Genomic DNA, 16,514 nt, shown 5'->3' with positions numbered 1-16,514 from the left:
ATTATCAATTCAGTGTAAAATATTAGCAACCTTAATAATTTAAAATGTAGAAAATATCTAAAAAGTTTTAAATGTGTTTGTATAAATAACATAGTTTAAGATTATTATCTTCCCGTAGGGTAAGTTATTGTAATGGGCCGAAAATCGAAATTGAAAATATTTACATTTCTCAACGTTTTGAAGGTTTCTGAACATTTGTGTGTATGTATGTATGGATACAAATTTCCAGTCACGTTTTCGGGCGCACGTATCAACCGATTTGAATGGTTCAAAAAACATTCGATTCCTATTGATAGGGAGATGAGCTAATTAGTTTTTGGCAAAGGCATGTCCAGCCGTTAAGAAGATAAAGAGCAAAGTGTGCAGAAAATAGAAATCGAGTTTTTGAAAGAACGAATCATCCGATTTGAATGATCTAAAAAACATTCAATTAGTAATGATTGGGAGAAGTGTAAATTAGATTTTAAAAAATTTGTTTCAACTTTTTTTTTCAAAAAAAAATTTTTTTGTATATCGAAAATAATTCCGATGTTATTTTTAATTCTGACAATAGTTCTAATTTACTTTACAAATAATTTCAACTTTGCAATTCAGTTTATATAATTCTTATAAATATTAGATAACGTTACAATATTAATAATAATCTATTTGAAAACATTCAGTATTCCTCGAACATTTCGTTACGGTACGGGAAGTTCCAGCAATTTGCCTCAAGGCACGATGCCATACACCCCACTAGTTAGGTTGATTTTGCATTGCATTACCATTTTAAACTGTATATAGTTGATTGAAGTGTATAATAAATAAATAAATAAAAAAATAAAAATGTAGAACAATATTTGAAAACTTAAAACAAGATCTAAAATTTAGAACAAGATCTAAAATTCAGAACTAGGTCTAAATACACACACACACATACACATACATCCATTTTTTTCTAAGGTATGCCAAAATGTTCGGATTACTATAACTCACCCTACGGGAAGTTCATAATATTTATAAATTAAATCTATGTTACTTTCGTATTTCTTATACAATAACACCTACATCATAAGTTCCTATTCGTGTATTTTTATAGCCTTACGTATACCTACACGTTGCATTCCATATTACACGCCTTATATCTACCATACGCTATATTTCATCATATACACTCAAATCCCTACATTGTATACCGAATACACCTAACCTATATCTAATATATATCCTATTGCCTACAATTTTTCTCTTACACGCTACATTAACCCTACCGGGAATCGAACCCGGGTCCGCCGCGTGACACGCTACGATCTTAACCACTACACCACCGTAAGGCTACAATCAACCGTCTTTTTTCGCGTGTCGTCGCGTCACGTTGGTGTTAATTACCCAATTAATTAGAAAATGAACCGCGGTAACAACAGTGCAGTCCTAATAATATTATTAGTGGGGGTAGCCGATAGGGTAGTGGTTAAGGTGCGCGACTTCCACGCGGAGGTCCCGGGTTCAATTCCCGGCATAGTCAATAGATAGGTAGAGATAATAATATAGGTAAATACATAATAATGGAAATTACTATTTATAGGGAGTATATAGTAATAATATAGGAAAATACATAAATAATAGAAATTAATATTTATAAGGAGTATATAATAATAATATAGGAAAATACATAAATAATAGAAGTTAATATTTATAAGGAGTAAAACGTATATAGGTATATAATAAGTTAATGGTGGTATAGGTATCTCACGGTATGATAGATAATAGATAGATTATCTATGATTTATAATAGTATAGTATAATATAATATGATAGATATCTATAATTTTCAAGATTTTCTAGAGAATCAAAAAAATTAATACTTAAAGTATATAAGGATGTGTTGTTTGAATGCTATATACAATGAGGTATTATAGAAACAATAAACTCCATTATTTTGTCTATATTTTGTTAATGCAATATCAAACTGGAAGTTTTATACAATTTCCATAGAAAACATGGTATAATCCAATCCAAGTCTTTCGGTCTTTCGACTTATTGATTACGTTTCAAGTTTTTCAGATTCTTTTTGGATTCTGGATTTTGTGTTTCAAGTAACATTCGACGAATTAAAGTAAATTTAACTAGTGAGGTGTATGGCATCGTTCCTCAAGGCAAATTGCTGGTACTTCCCGTACCGTAACGAAATGTTCGAGGAATATTAAATGTTTTCAAATAGATTATTGTAAATATTGTAACATTGTGTATTATTTATAAGAATTATATAAACTTAATTGCAAAGTTGAAATTTAGTATGTTAGAACTTTGGTCAGAATTAAAAATAAAATCTGAATTATTTTCGATACACAAAAATACGTTTTTTTCCAAAATCAATTATTTTGTTGAAGGAGAAAGTTCTTTGAATCATTCAAATCGGACGCTTAGTTCTCTCAAAAACTGCAATTTTTTGCACATTTAGCCTTGTATCTTCGAAATGGCTGGGCATGCCTTTGCCAAAAACTAATAACCACTTCTCCCTATAATTACCAATTGAATGTTTTTGAAAAACAAAAACTTAAAATATTACGAGTATAACACCTTATAAATATTCTCGCACCTGTGCCTGTGCCAAGTGTCTCACTGATCTAAATGTGTAATGTAAATAAAGCCATAATATAATGACTCGACCGTCGGTACATACATTCATTTTCCAATGTTTTTCTTTCAGACGAACGACCAACATGTGTATTATTATCAGGAGGAAATTACATTACACGGAAAGTGCATGGGCATCAAGATCGGGGGTAATGACATCGGACTAGTAAACACGCATTTTATACAGTCGATGGCGACATTAATAAAAGAAGGGCGGACGGAACCCTATTGCAACTCAATGGTATTCGTAAAAATACTAGTGAAAATCATAATTACACAACAGCCCCGTTAAGACAATCGCGCTTTATACGATTACTGGCATAATATGCTACATTACAGTTTAATGTTAAAACTGTACTTTGAAACAGATTTTCATATATTGAATGTTTTCGAATAACCACAAACAACAAATCAAACTTGGTGCTGAGCTTCACTTTTCTACGTTAGGTACTAGAGATAGGTAAAAATAATAATATAAAACTAAATATTTTTCTGCTGGTTCTATACCATTGATAGAAGTCATTTATGGACAAGAATTATCTTATATAGAATGCTACATTATTTTAGGACATTTTATACCTAGAAAGTCATAATATTGCATATGAGAGAGCGAACGTTTCTTTCGACGCAAATATTTGCATTAGCAAAATATCCCGAGCAAATGTCTGAACGTATTAACAGATTTAGTAGCAGTTTAGAGAAGACGGATAAGTTTCGGATTCACTCCAAAGGAAGAGTTGTATCGGAGTGATAGCTCCGGAGTGAATTATCCATCTCTGTTAAATACCATTTTAAAAAAACAGTGAAAAATTTAAATAAATTCACAGATTGAGAGTTGTAGAGAAAATTAAATAAATTGGAATAAGTTTAAGAGGTATGTTTACATCAAGCATGAACTTACTGAATGTTTACAGATCACCATTTTTAATGTTTCAAATTGCTGAATAAATCATTAAAGACCTTAATCTTTTTAAAATCTTATCAACACTTTATTATTTAAATTAATGCCAGATAAATTCAATGTTTTCAAAGGGAAACTTGTGATGGTGAAGCAAATAAATAGAGACCGACTAACCTGGCTTGTGCCAATTCTGAATAAATCACAAAAGTTAATAGACAAACTGCAAACTTTGAATTACATTTAAAATCTTGAAATTGCAAACGCATAAAAATCTTCCTGCCAAATCAAACTATGTGATTTAAAACATTTGTAAAATTTCATTGACCCAAATATACTTCATAACCTTTATTTATGGTTTTCTTCCCTTAACAAATATAAATATTAAGTTCTATTTAGCATTTCTAAATGTAAATAATTAAAAAAGAGAATATTTATTATCTAACTAATATTTAATAACTTTCAGGTTGCCACCCATGCCCTATTTTAGGAAACATTAAAATTAATATAGACTTTTTGATTATTCAAAGTGATTTAAAAATTTAGCCCAGAAATGTATCTAAAATCAATTAAGCATAAAAAATGTATGTAGAGTCTCTTTAAAATGTGATAGTTTGATACACATACCTAACAATCTTTAGTAATAAAATTGCAGTTTTATAATATTTGTTCGCACATAACGAGCTGCACTGTTATTATTAGTAGTTAAAAATAAATTGCACTTATAGGGGCAGTTCATTCAAAAGCTCACGATAAATCAAATTTTATCAAATTTTAAAGAATATTGCAAGCGTAAAATTAGAGCTATGATTACCAATATCAAAGCAAAACATACAAAAAATATCTCTGATGATGATTGAATTAAATTTTGAATTGAGAATATTACTACAAATAAAATACTAATTTGTAAAATTATATTTCGTAAAAAATAGACATGCAGTAGACATTTATTGATTGTCTAAAAAAATATCCCCAACGCAAATTTCAAGCAACACGGGAAATTTATTGAATCTACAATATAACGAAAGAAAATGTTGTTTAATTAACAACTTTTCTGAGAAAAGAAAATTCAATAATGTAAACAGAACACTTAAAAGAATCAAGAATGTGTATTAGAGAAACAGTAAGTTTTTAAACATTTGAAATTCTTTCTGTCATAATATAAATTGTAAGGTTGTTTAACACACTTTTAAAAGAGTTCAAAAATTATAATTGTCAGTATAATAATTGACTCTTAAGAAATTATAATTATGTGTAAGGTTAATTGCAGTTAAATATTAACGATTTTAGGATTAAAAAAATTGTTTGGCATAATTTTAGTGACACTCTTTATTATGTCAAATATATAGACTAAAACTCTTACTTTCTCGTTTACTATTAATTAGGACTAAAACTTGCACATATTAATTTATGTAAGAGTAAAAAAAGTTTAAAATCTTTATTACTTCACTACAACAATTAGTGAACATAAGAACTAATCAATATTAATTAACCGCGTGTTTAATTATTCTTTCACCTATTTTCAATTATTCTAATTTCAATTATTTCTCATTTGACCTCAGTAACAAACTAACCTCGAAATGGAAATGATATTCACGTGCTATGTTTAAGAATATTATATTAAGTAAATGCAGTAAAGTAATTGAAACATACTCAATTTTGTATAAGTAGCTTTACACGTGGAACAAGAGTAAAAATGACTATAAATAGACGAATGAAAACAAAATTATTCGAATATTGAATAAATGATATAAATTCTGTTAATTTGATAATGATAATTGATATACTAGATATTAATCAAAAATAATAGATATATAATAATATTGAATAATAAAGGGCAAAATAAATTAAAATTGGAAATTAATTCTGTCGTTTCTCTTAAGAGAGAAAATTAAGAAAAGAAATATTTTATGTCGGCCTATTAAATCACACTTAAATCAATCAATCAATGTAATTTAATAATTTGAATTTAGATGTAGTAATATTTTATCTGCATATTATATGTCCAACTACCCAAAATTAAATATATGTATCTATACTAATACTAAGCTTAATTTTTTTTTCATTTCGTATTACAAAAATTATGGAAATAGATTATATAAAAAAGTAGTTTAATTTTAGATAAAATTTTTAATATATTGATGAAAATAATTATTTGAAAAATGTTTTTTTAAGGTCAGTTGAGCATAAATAATGCAAATTGATGACTGCTACTCTAGTATTATAATCAGGCTACCCCTAAATCATACTATTGATGATAAAATCATAGAGTTGCATGTCATAAATATTGAAAATGCCTGAAAAAATTAAGGGTAACGTGATGTATATTTTGATTAAAATGATATATATATATATATATATATATATATATATATACTAGCTGTAGCCGTTCTCGTTTCGTCGTGTTTTACTTTCAATTTAAAATGTGAACAAAAATGCATATTTGTTAAATCTAGTCTACATCTAGTTTTTTGTATTCCAGTCTACCTGTCTATATAATTATTTGTCTACTTGTCTACCAGTATAGAAGTCCACTAATTTAACTGTCCACCAGTCTGATTGTTTGAAAAGATTTATTTATTCAATAATGTAGTACATACATAAAATGTGAGCAATTAGGATTTTGTATAACTATCTTATGATAATAATACAATTTACATACAGAAAATGTGAGCAATTACGATTTTGTATAACTATATTATGATAATAATACCATTTATTATTGAATAATTATTTGAAACATTATTGATAATACAAATAACATAAATAAAATAAATTTTGGAAAAAAAATAATAAAAAGCATATTACAATGTTAATGCATAGAGATGGCTTATAGTTTTATTTATTGAGCATGAATGTCGGTAGGTTGTTATTATTGTACCAGAACAAGCCTTAATATATAGAACCAATTTCCGTGATTAATATGTCCACCAGTATACCTGTCCACCAATATACCAGACCAAGAGTATACCATTCAACCTGTTTATCAGTCTACTAATTTACCAGTCCACCAATTTAGCTGTAAACTAATTTAGCTGTCCAATTTACCTATCAACCTGTTTATCAATCCACTATTTTACCTGCCTACTCTGACTATATATTTGTCTATCTACCAGTTGTCCTGTCTACCATTTTACATATCCTATCTACCTATCTACCAATTAACCTATCTGCCTGTTCACCTGTCTATGTATCTATCTATTTACCTGTTCATCTGTTTACCTATTTATCTGTGTAACTAATAATGATACTTTTCCTAGCTTTAATGAAAAAATAATTTATATCATGTCTCAGAGCAATTAGAATTTTCTAGAATCAGATTCCTATGAACAATGGTGATTACAATTATTGTTTACAAAGCTTAATTTTAACAGGTAACCTAATGTTTTTTTATTTATATTTTATGTATTTGTATTACTAGAATTTCTTTAATATTGACAATTTTTAATTTAAAGCAAAAAGCCAGGAAAAAAGCTGATGATGTGATTTTGAAACGCTAATACTACAATGTCAATTATAAAATGCTTCTAGATGTAACTAATCTTTATTCCATTATAATTTTTTGCATCGTAAAGCAAACAAATTACGGAATGACATTGAAGTCATATTCTATAAAAGTGGAGCATTGCGACTTGTGACTGTTCGTATTCTGTTATATTAGTCTATCTTTGAATAATTGATGATTGCAATCGGATGGATGAAATGCTTATCGAATAATAAATTCAATACAACCGTTATATAAAATGTAGTCATATTCATCCATTAGTGACATCGCTTAAAGCCGAGAATTTCAGGAAATGTTTTCATAGATATCAGTTGATTGATAATAGCTGGTAAAAATAAAATTGGTTCGTTCAAAATATACCAACTTATAACAAGTGTTGCTTGTTTCGCTTTCTTCATAGCCAGAGAGTTTATTTTACATAGTTTTTAACATAAACATAAAAATGGCGAATATATGAGATGGTGATAGAAAAAGTGCCATTACCAATATCACTAATAATAATTGCGAGACATTTGAATTACTAATGTATATATTAAATTAAATTTAACTTCATAACATTTCATTACATAAAAAATGTGACAAACAATTTTGTCAAATAGTTGAACATAGTGGTACACGGCATTGTGCCTTAAGACAAATTTCCACTTTTTCCAAACCTGCCTTTGCCAAATTAGTGATGCATTGTGTCGAGCATTAAGACAAATTGCCATTACTGCCAAACCTGCTTTTGCCAAAGTAGTGGTGTATAGTGTCAAATATTAAAACAAATTGCCATTTTTGCCAAACCTACTATTATCATACTAGTGGTGCATGGCATCGAGCATTAGGACAAATTACCATTTATGACACACCTGCTTTTGCCAGAAAAACTAAATACCAACCACGTCTCCACACAATTGTAAACTGAATGTATTTTGAATCATTCAAAGCAGATGCTCTTTCCTGCAAAAACTTAATTTCTATTTTCGGCGTTATTTCTCCGTATTTCCGAAACGGCTAGACCTGCCTTTAAAAACTATTTAGAACGTCTTCTCATCAATAGGAATCGAATATTTTTTGAACCATTCAAATCGGTTTATCACAAACAGTAATTTCCTAATAAACTTTTATGTAAGTTTAACCGTTTTTCGTGTTGGATGTGCAAATATTAAACTTTCTAAAATATTTTAAAAATAGTAAAAAAGTCGTATAAAATATTATATATCATTAGATTCGTCTCGATTTTTTAAGAACTTCTTCCATATATCGTAACTTCGTATTTTAAACCGTTTGGACGATAGACGAGTCAAACACCTAAAATTCAAAGAAAAACTCTAGTCATATCAATTTTTACTAGAAAGTAATAGATAAAATATGTTTCTAAGTGAAATTTGCTCTCTCCTATGTTTTTCGATTTAATTTATGATTTTATCTGAACTATCAAATATGTCATTAGCACTAAGTGATTGCCTTCTACTTTATACATTCTTTTATCGAATCTATAGAAACAAAATAAAATTATAATAAATGGCTTAGCGAAATATAACCTTGTACATGACCTACAGTGATTTTTTATGTGTCCTTTGCTTTTTTGTTAATCTAATAAATAAATAAATAAATAAATAAATGAATAAATAAATGAATAAGTGAATAAATAAATAAATAAATAAATAAATAAATATTTTTTTTATTTGCATAGATTTATTACCGATCAAAATAATATACATTTTTTTAAGACAATATGCTGGGTGTAAATGCATTTAAGAGATTATCTACTATGAGATATCTCTTTTTTTTTCCTTTTTGACATTTTATTTAAGATCGTATGACTATTTTTTTTCAATCTTCGAGTAGAAGATGCCTCGCTTAATTCTTTCAAATATTTGTTTAAATAAAAAAATAAATAATAATCATGGTACAATCAGGGCTCATGGTAACAAAGACGTGTAGTAATAAAAAATTTCCGTTTTGTAAAATTAACCTATATTTATCATCCAATTCCTTACTCTGTGATTGACAAATATACCCGTCATAAGCTCGATTTGGACAATACAAAACTGTGTACACTGTTCTATAAGAGCGTCAAGTTCACTGATTAATTACTACCATTTTTATCCTAAAACAGACAATTTATCCTTCTTTGTACTATATATGAATCACAAGGTCAAGGTAATATTTATCCATAATTCACGTTATTTTCCACTATTGTCAGCAATCCTTTATGTAAACAAAATCATTACCGATATATCAAATCGGTATCGTTCTCCAATTAGGCAGATATTTTCATTCACGTGTCAGTTTTGTAGAATTTCGTTGAATCAAAGCCATTTGACTTTGGCCTTGGCCAATGTGAATAAACAGACAATTCGTGTTTTGTTGCGTTTAACTATACTTTTATTGCCTGTTTAATTACACCCTTGTTTGGATATTAATAATTTTCCATTTATGATTATTTTAGCCTGATGTTTTTATTGTGCAATCTTAGATGTGTAGTGATTTCATTTTTTTATTTTTTTCTTTTATTTATGTTACGAAGTAAAAATTCTCATTCTACTTCATCAAATCAATAAAATCATCAGCATTAAAGAAAATCTAATAGTGGAACATGGCATCGTGCTATAAGACAAACTGTAGGAACTTCCCCTACCAAAAATTTAAATTATTAAAAAAAAACTTAAACTGAAAACTTTGAAACAATGAGATTTTTAAAGTTCTTGCATTCTAATTTTTATGTTTTTAAATTTTTTGAAAACACTAACTCACACACTCATTTTGTCTAATTGTAAAATATGCCTAAATATTCAGAAACTTTTATAGAAAATAAAAAAATAAATTTTCGATTCGTTTGCGATTACTATAATTCACGGAAAGTTAAAAATATATCAAAGAGAGATAGATCGACCATTGGGTTGCTTCTCAAAAAGTTACTAAGTTGAGAAAAATCATCATAACAGATCATAGAAATCTTACTCTTAAGCTCAGATTACTATTTGAGTCTAAAAAATAAAAATTTCTAAATTTTCTTTTCTGAACCTGGAAATTCCAGGATGGAATAGTCCATTTATGCAAGAAATAAAAAATTGCCCAAGAGATGATAATAAAAGTGTTATTTACAACTGCATAACAATCCAAAAAACCTTTAATAACGAATTACGTTTTCTACAACTAAATTTTTCAAATAAATTTCATAATTTTTTTCATAAATATGACCGTTAATTAAGTCTTTTGTTCATTGTATGTGGTTTTTGTGTATTTTATCAACTGGAGAAAAGTCAAATTGGAAGTCAAAAAGTATGAAAAACATATTTTTTTTTTTTAAATAATTCTAGTTTTTCTTTCTTATTGAATGAACGTCTAGAAAAAAACTCAGGCAACTGAATTAACTTAAAAATGAAAATGTAAGAAAATTGACTCGTAAAACTATTATATCTGCAATATTATATAGAATATTGAATTGGCAATAGAAGTAGTAAATTTTCTTTTCGTTACTGACAACATTTGAATATTATAATTTGTATTGCACATATATTAATTAAAATATTTATAAATATCAATACATTATGATTTTATTACCATAATTTATATGAAAAAGTCCGTTCTCAAAATCGAATTTTTGACATTGGATTGTTTACTCTTGCATCAATTATTCATATTAACTCAGCACATTAACAGAGAGTTTCGGCACATATAGAGAAATGTATTGATTTGTTAATGATGTTTTGAGTTTGACGAAAATATGTGTATAAATACTATATTTTCAAATAAAAGTGATAAATAATTGTAGCAAAACATGAACATATTTGCGTATGGTATAAGAAGTATAATCAAATTTAAAAGCGTAATATCATTAATGAAATTAGACAAGTTGACTTATCATCAAAAGACTTTTTTTTTCAATATTATCAATATTGAGGTTTCAATATATTCGGCAAATAAAAATTAGCCTTCAAGGGTCCCTGTAACAAAACTTGAATTTACTACACCTATTGTCAATTTAGTTTTTTATATGAAAATTTTGTAATTTACTTCGTAACCAAATCAATATCACATTCCAACCTCATCAACCTACATCTGATTCACCATTTAATATACACGTAAAAACTTTTATAAAACATCTATAAGCTTTCAGGAATTTTCCTATGATTTTGCAGCAATCATTTATCATTTTATTTATGTGTCGCAGTAGCAATAAAATAAAAAATTATACGTTGTACTTTTTATTTAACTTTTTTCCAGTCTCTACTTTTATGACCTGCACACATGTCACTGATTTAAATTGAGGGAAAAATGTAATTTATGGAGATAATAAAGCAATAAAAAAATTGTATCAAGGTTATTGTGACAATGCATGAAGAGTTAAATGTTTTTCCAGATAGGTATAAAAAGGTTTCTAGTTCATGATGGAAATCAATTGTAATTTCAGGTGGTAATAAAAATGCGAAAGTGGTAATTATAAAAAAAACTAGTGCAGAAATGTTTTATGAATAATGGAAAAGACAAATTTGATATTTAGCAATTTTTTTCTGAATTAGTATAAAACTTAATTGACTATTTTCGACCGTTAAATCCAAAATTTACTTAAATATGATTATTCAAATTTAGTAAATAGAATCTAAATATACTGTATGAATTGCTATGAAAAATTATTAGTATTACATTCTGATGCTAAATACCCAGTCTTGTGTTTTTAATGTATCTCGAAAGTGATTAAAACAGCTTTGTGTCAAAATTTTATATCTCATTGTTAAAACAATTTGACTATTTCTTTAAACCATTCAAATCGGTTCAGCAGTTCTCCCAAAAAAAGTATAAGTGAAAAATCACCACAACAAAATTTAGTAAACCAATTTTGATACTGCCGTTCTTTTTAAGATTTCGTCACCATGAACAGCTTTTTGAGAGCTTAAAATGCCTTTTCAATTATGCAGGAATGAAAAAGCAAAAATTGTCCAAAATTTTCGGTTTGATTTGCCATTTTTCAACGAACGTCAAACGAAAATTAGGCAATAGATAAAAAAAACTTTACATTTAGACTACATCAGCAAACCTAAAAGTTCAATTAAAACCACATAAGCTAAAAGCCGTACTTACTTAGTTGCCATCTTAAGATTTTCTTTATAATTTTTAGCGACTTTAATAACGAACCTTTTAAGAAATTAATACAATAAACGACATAATACCGGCGAAGGAATAAAATAAAGTTTATATGTTTACTTAACAAGTAAATTATAATTCATATTATAATATGAAAATACATACTGAGTATTTAACTATAGAGTAATTTAAAAATAACAAATTATGATGAAGAAAAAGTAGCTTCAAAGTATATGAATAAATTTTAATTTGATGCAATATTTTATGTTATATTGTAATTTATAATGAAACGATATATAATTCAAAAAAAAATTTTGCAAAAATGTCTATATAAGAAGTTTTGGACACAGAAGTTGAAATTATTTCATATGTAAATGCATAGTTTTCGTAATGGGGTGATGGTCACTTTTCTTATGACTACAATATTTTAAATATATTTTTAGCGATATTTCTATGTATAAAATATTATTCATGGAAAAATCTCCATAAATTCAAAGCACGCTAAAAATTTCAAATTTACGCAAATCTGAAAATATTAAACCCGTTATATATTCCCACTACACTTTTCATAGTAGGCTTAATTCTGATTCATGGTATTAAATTCTCGTATTCGGTGGATCATTCAGAGTGGAAGCAATTATTTCTCAAAATATGAATGAATATTATTATATATTTTCAATATTCAATAAATTACAATTTTTTTTAGATTGAATGAGGTAACATTTAAAAACGATAACACGTAAATGACTTAGAATACGCCTTCGACTTTAAATGACCCACTCTGTAATTTGCACGTGAATATAGAGAATATGTTTTTTCATGAATAATTATTTAAAAATTATGAACTTACTCGCTGCCCTGAGAACTAGTCAATGCAGTTCTAGCATTGTTGGTATTATTTGTAGGTTTAACAGGACTGCTAGGGCCTGATCCACCTCTAGCCCTTTGCGGACTTTGAGCAGGACTTCTCCGTACTTTTGTAGGAGATGGCTTTCGACCCGCTGGCGACGTCGGCGTTTTTGGACCTGAATATAAAAAAAAGATATAATAAAAATTTAGTAAAATAAAATAAATGTAATTATTTATGTTTTTAATTTAAGGTGACTATATTTTTTTAAGCCAAAACAATGACAACAATTTTTAGATATTATATTACTTAAAATAACAAATGCTGTTTAAGGATACAATAAATAATTAATATTTATAAATTGATTTTCGACAAACCGGGACAATCCGGACAAAAGATTTAAATTCGGAACAAATTTTGCTTTTAGAAACACCCGGGACCGGGACACAAGGTAAAATTTCCGGCCAAACCAGGACGTATGGTCCTGGACCTGGACCTTCATGAACCTTAAGTAAGCAAAAGTTAAAAAGCTTTCCAAATGTTCTATAGATAGAGAAACTTTATATAATCTAAAGTCATTATCATCTATAAATAATTTTTTAATTTAAAATATTTCTAAAACTTTTTTAAGATAAAAAATTAAGATAGTAAATTAAAATGTAGAATAAGTTTAAAAAAACTACCTCATCAGAGGCAATTTTATTTAACAGTTATTTATTAAAACTTATAATAAATTCTTTTGACAAAGTTTTATACAAAAAGTTGTAAGGAGTTTGATCTTTGTAAAAAATGCGCCTATGAAATATGTATTTGACACAAGTTGTATTTATCTCTTTTGCAATAAATGCATTTCAAGAAACAATGCTGAACTGATTATGCCAAATTAAGCAGAAATATCTGACGAAGGAAGATTTATAATTGTTGTAAAAGTTCATAAAGATTTTTGTTTATTATATTTAATAACATATATTTAGGTTATTTGTTATGCATTTGTTATTCACTAATGATTAAATTGCAACACTATCATTTATCAATGTAGATATTATTAAGTAGAACCTGTTCAAAATTACAGATAAAATACTGGGTATTTTTGTTCTCTGGCTGTCCATTTTGCCCATTGAAAATTAAAAATTAAATAGTGGATCTTTTTTCCCCTGGGTGTCCCTTCATAACCCGCTTGTGGGTAAAAAAGAAGCAAAGGACAAATTTGAGAAAAATAAAAAAAATAGTATGATAAATATCTAGAAAGCTATGATAAATTATCTTGGAATTTTACTGAACATTGCTAGATATTAGTATATTTGATATGTGCTATTTGTTCTGATACTGTTGGGTTTGGTTTTCACAGTACTAAAAATCAAATTGGATCTTTGAACTTCAGCCTGTACAACCTATTTATGTTATAATACTATTGAAAGTACGTAATACCTTTTCTTTGAGGGCTAGGACCTCTAGATCCTCCACCTCCATTTCTTGCTAAAGAACTAGGGCGCATCACCGGCATATTATTAGCAAGGACAACAAAACAATTTTATTATATTTTACTTCAAACATAACTATTCTATAAAATCACTTTGCAGAACTGATCATTATTGAATCACCAACCACAAACAGAAAATATAATAATAAATGAATTATGTTATTTTGTTCTCACTTTTATATAGGTAATTTAGTATCACACTTGATTTCATATTAAATTGACAATGTTATAAACAAAAATTATGTTGGAAATTTGATTAATTATAGCTATAGCATAGAATATTAAAAAATTATTTAATTTATATCAACGTTTTTGTCTTGTAAAGCACTGCTTACAAAGCCTTCTGGTTTATACCTTAATATTGATGTATTTTTAACACTTTTCACTTAACTGATTGAACAATATATTTAATTGAAGTTACATAAATTTTCAGCACATGCCAACGTTTTTGGTCCCTGAATAGTGTTTCAAATGTTCCCTAAATTTTCGATATACTATTTTACACTTTTCACGTATTTGTACGAATCATTGCAGTCTTCAGGCACTTCGGCTTTAACGTTTAGATAAATTTGAAAGAGGATTTTACCATTTTTATAAAAAGTATTAATATTAGTATTAATTTACTCGATGCTTTAATCATTCAATAACTGAATATGTTTCATTTATATTTGATTTATGTCCTCCAGGCGTAATATTTTCCGATTTCACCAGAGGTGAGCCTGAAAGTAACTCTATTTGTCGACTGATTTCCCTCGTCACGCGACCACCAACTGGAATTTAGTTGAAGTTCTAGTGCGCGTGTGTTTGTTGGTCAATCAAATTGGTTTTTAGTGGGGGTCGAATGGGGTTGAATGGGGCTGAATGGGACTAGTCAATGCTATTATAGAGCGAGAGCTGCTGTTGAATAAAAAAATAGAAAAAACGCGTAGATAGAAAGAAATTGCCTTATGATAACTTTATGCCAAAGAATTTTTTTGAAGAGATTTTATTTGTAAACGAAAGAAACTGATTACTGATACTTCTAATTTATGAATTTTTTTAAACTTAATTTTTAGCAATCAGAAATGAACTTTATTTCTATAAGCTAAACTGATAACTAAGTATCGTGATTAAGATAATTTTCAGTTAAATTATCTTATTATGCGATCAGCATTCTTCTCAGTTTAGGTTATAAGAATTTATTCGCTAACTTGATCGGTGGTTTTCTAATTTATTTTTATGTTATGATGTTAAGATTTAGGTATGATTGATTTTTGCACATTTTGTATATGTAGGTCTTTCTTAAACTGAATTGAGGCCTTCTGGCCATATTTTTCGAGGTTTTGAGCAAAATGTTATTTCCATTATTCATTAATATTGTGTGCTTATGGACTTTGAATGCGTTATCCCTTATTTAAGATAATTGCACCTATATATTTTTCTTACACGTTAAAAATTAAAATACCTTCAAAATTTATTTAACTGATTATTGATTTATTTGTAATCAATTTTTTGCTAGTAGTAATTATTATGTAACAAATTATTATATTTTTGACTTGGCATTATTAAATCATATGATATAAAACCATTCGAGGCAATTTCAAAATTTTATATTTGGTATCGTGATATGAAAGATGAAAAACTATCAAATAAACGACACAAAGAAAGGCTTTAAAGTTCTTGACTTTTCTAGATTTTAATGTTAAAAATTCATTCAACTTTACTACTTGCTATATTCTAAAGTGAAAATTTGAATTTAATAATTTTAGCTGAAAATTCACACTATTATTTACTTTTATAGACTTTCGACTTAAAAATTCAATCGACTTTACTACTTGCTGTCTTAATATATTCAAAATTAAAAATTTGAATTTAAAAATTATAGCTCTAAATTCACATTAGTATTCATTTTTCTCGATTTCCAACTTGAAAATTAATTCAACTTCTCTTACTTACTATATTCAAAATTGAAAATTTGAATTTAATAATTTTAGCTGAAAATTCGCACTATTATTCACTTTTCTCGATTTTCGACTTGAAAATTAATTCAACCTTACTATTTGCTATATTCAAAATCGAAAACGTGAATTAAAAAAAAAATATCTAAAAATTCACA

At 27.4% G+C, this 16,514-nt stretch overlaps 1 protein-coding gene across 1 annotated transcript in view; it reads right to left on the bottom strand.

The window, feature by feature from the left end:
* The window catches only part of LOC113367595 (kinesin-like protein KIF12), a 36,244-nt gene extending 21,801 nt beyond the window's left edge, over positions 1–14,443 (bottom strand). The window contains exons 1-2 of the mRNA XM_026609189.1: positions 14,368–14,443; positions 12,943–13,117 (exon numbers count right to left, since the gene is read on the bottom strand). Of these exons, the coding sequence (XP_026464974.1) occupies positions 12,943–13,117; positions 14,368–14,443 (251 nt within the window). The remainder of the gene's footprint in view (positions 1–12,942; positions 13,118–14,367) is intronic.
* Positions 14,444–16,514: the final 2,071 nt, after the last annotated feature.

Source organism: Ctenocephalides felis, unplaced genomic scaffold, assembly GCF_003426905.1.
Source record: "Ctenocephalides felis isolate EL2017-DRISC unplaced genomic scaffold, ASM342690v1 CF-g0.4_SCAFFOLD_01170, whole genome shotgun sequence".
Classification (NCBI taxonomy): domain Eukaryota; kingdom Metazoa; phylum Arthropoda; class Insecta; order Siphonaptera; family Pulicidae; genus Ctenocephalides; species Ctenocephalides felis.
This window is presented reverse-complemented; position numbering and strand designations above follow the sequence as displayed.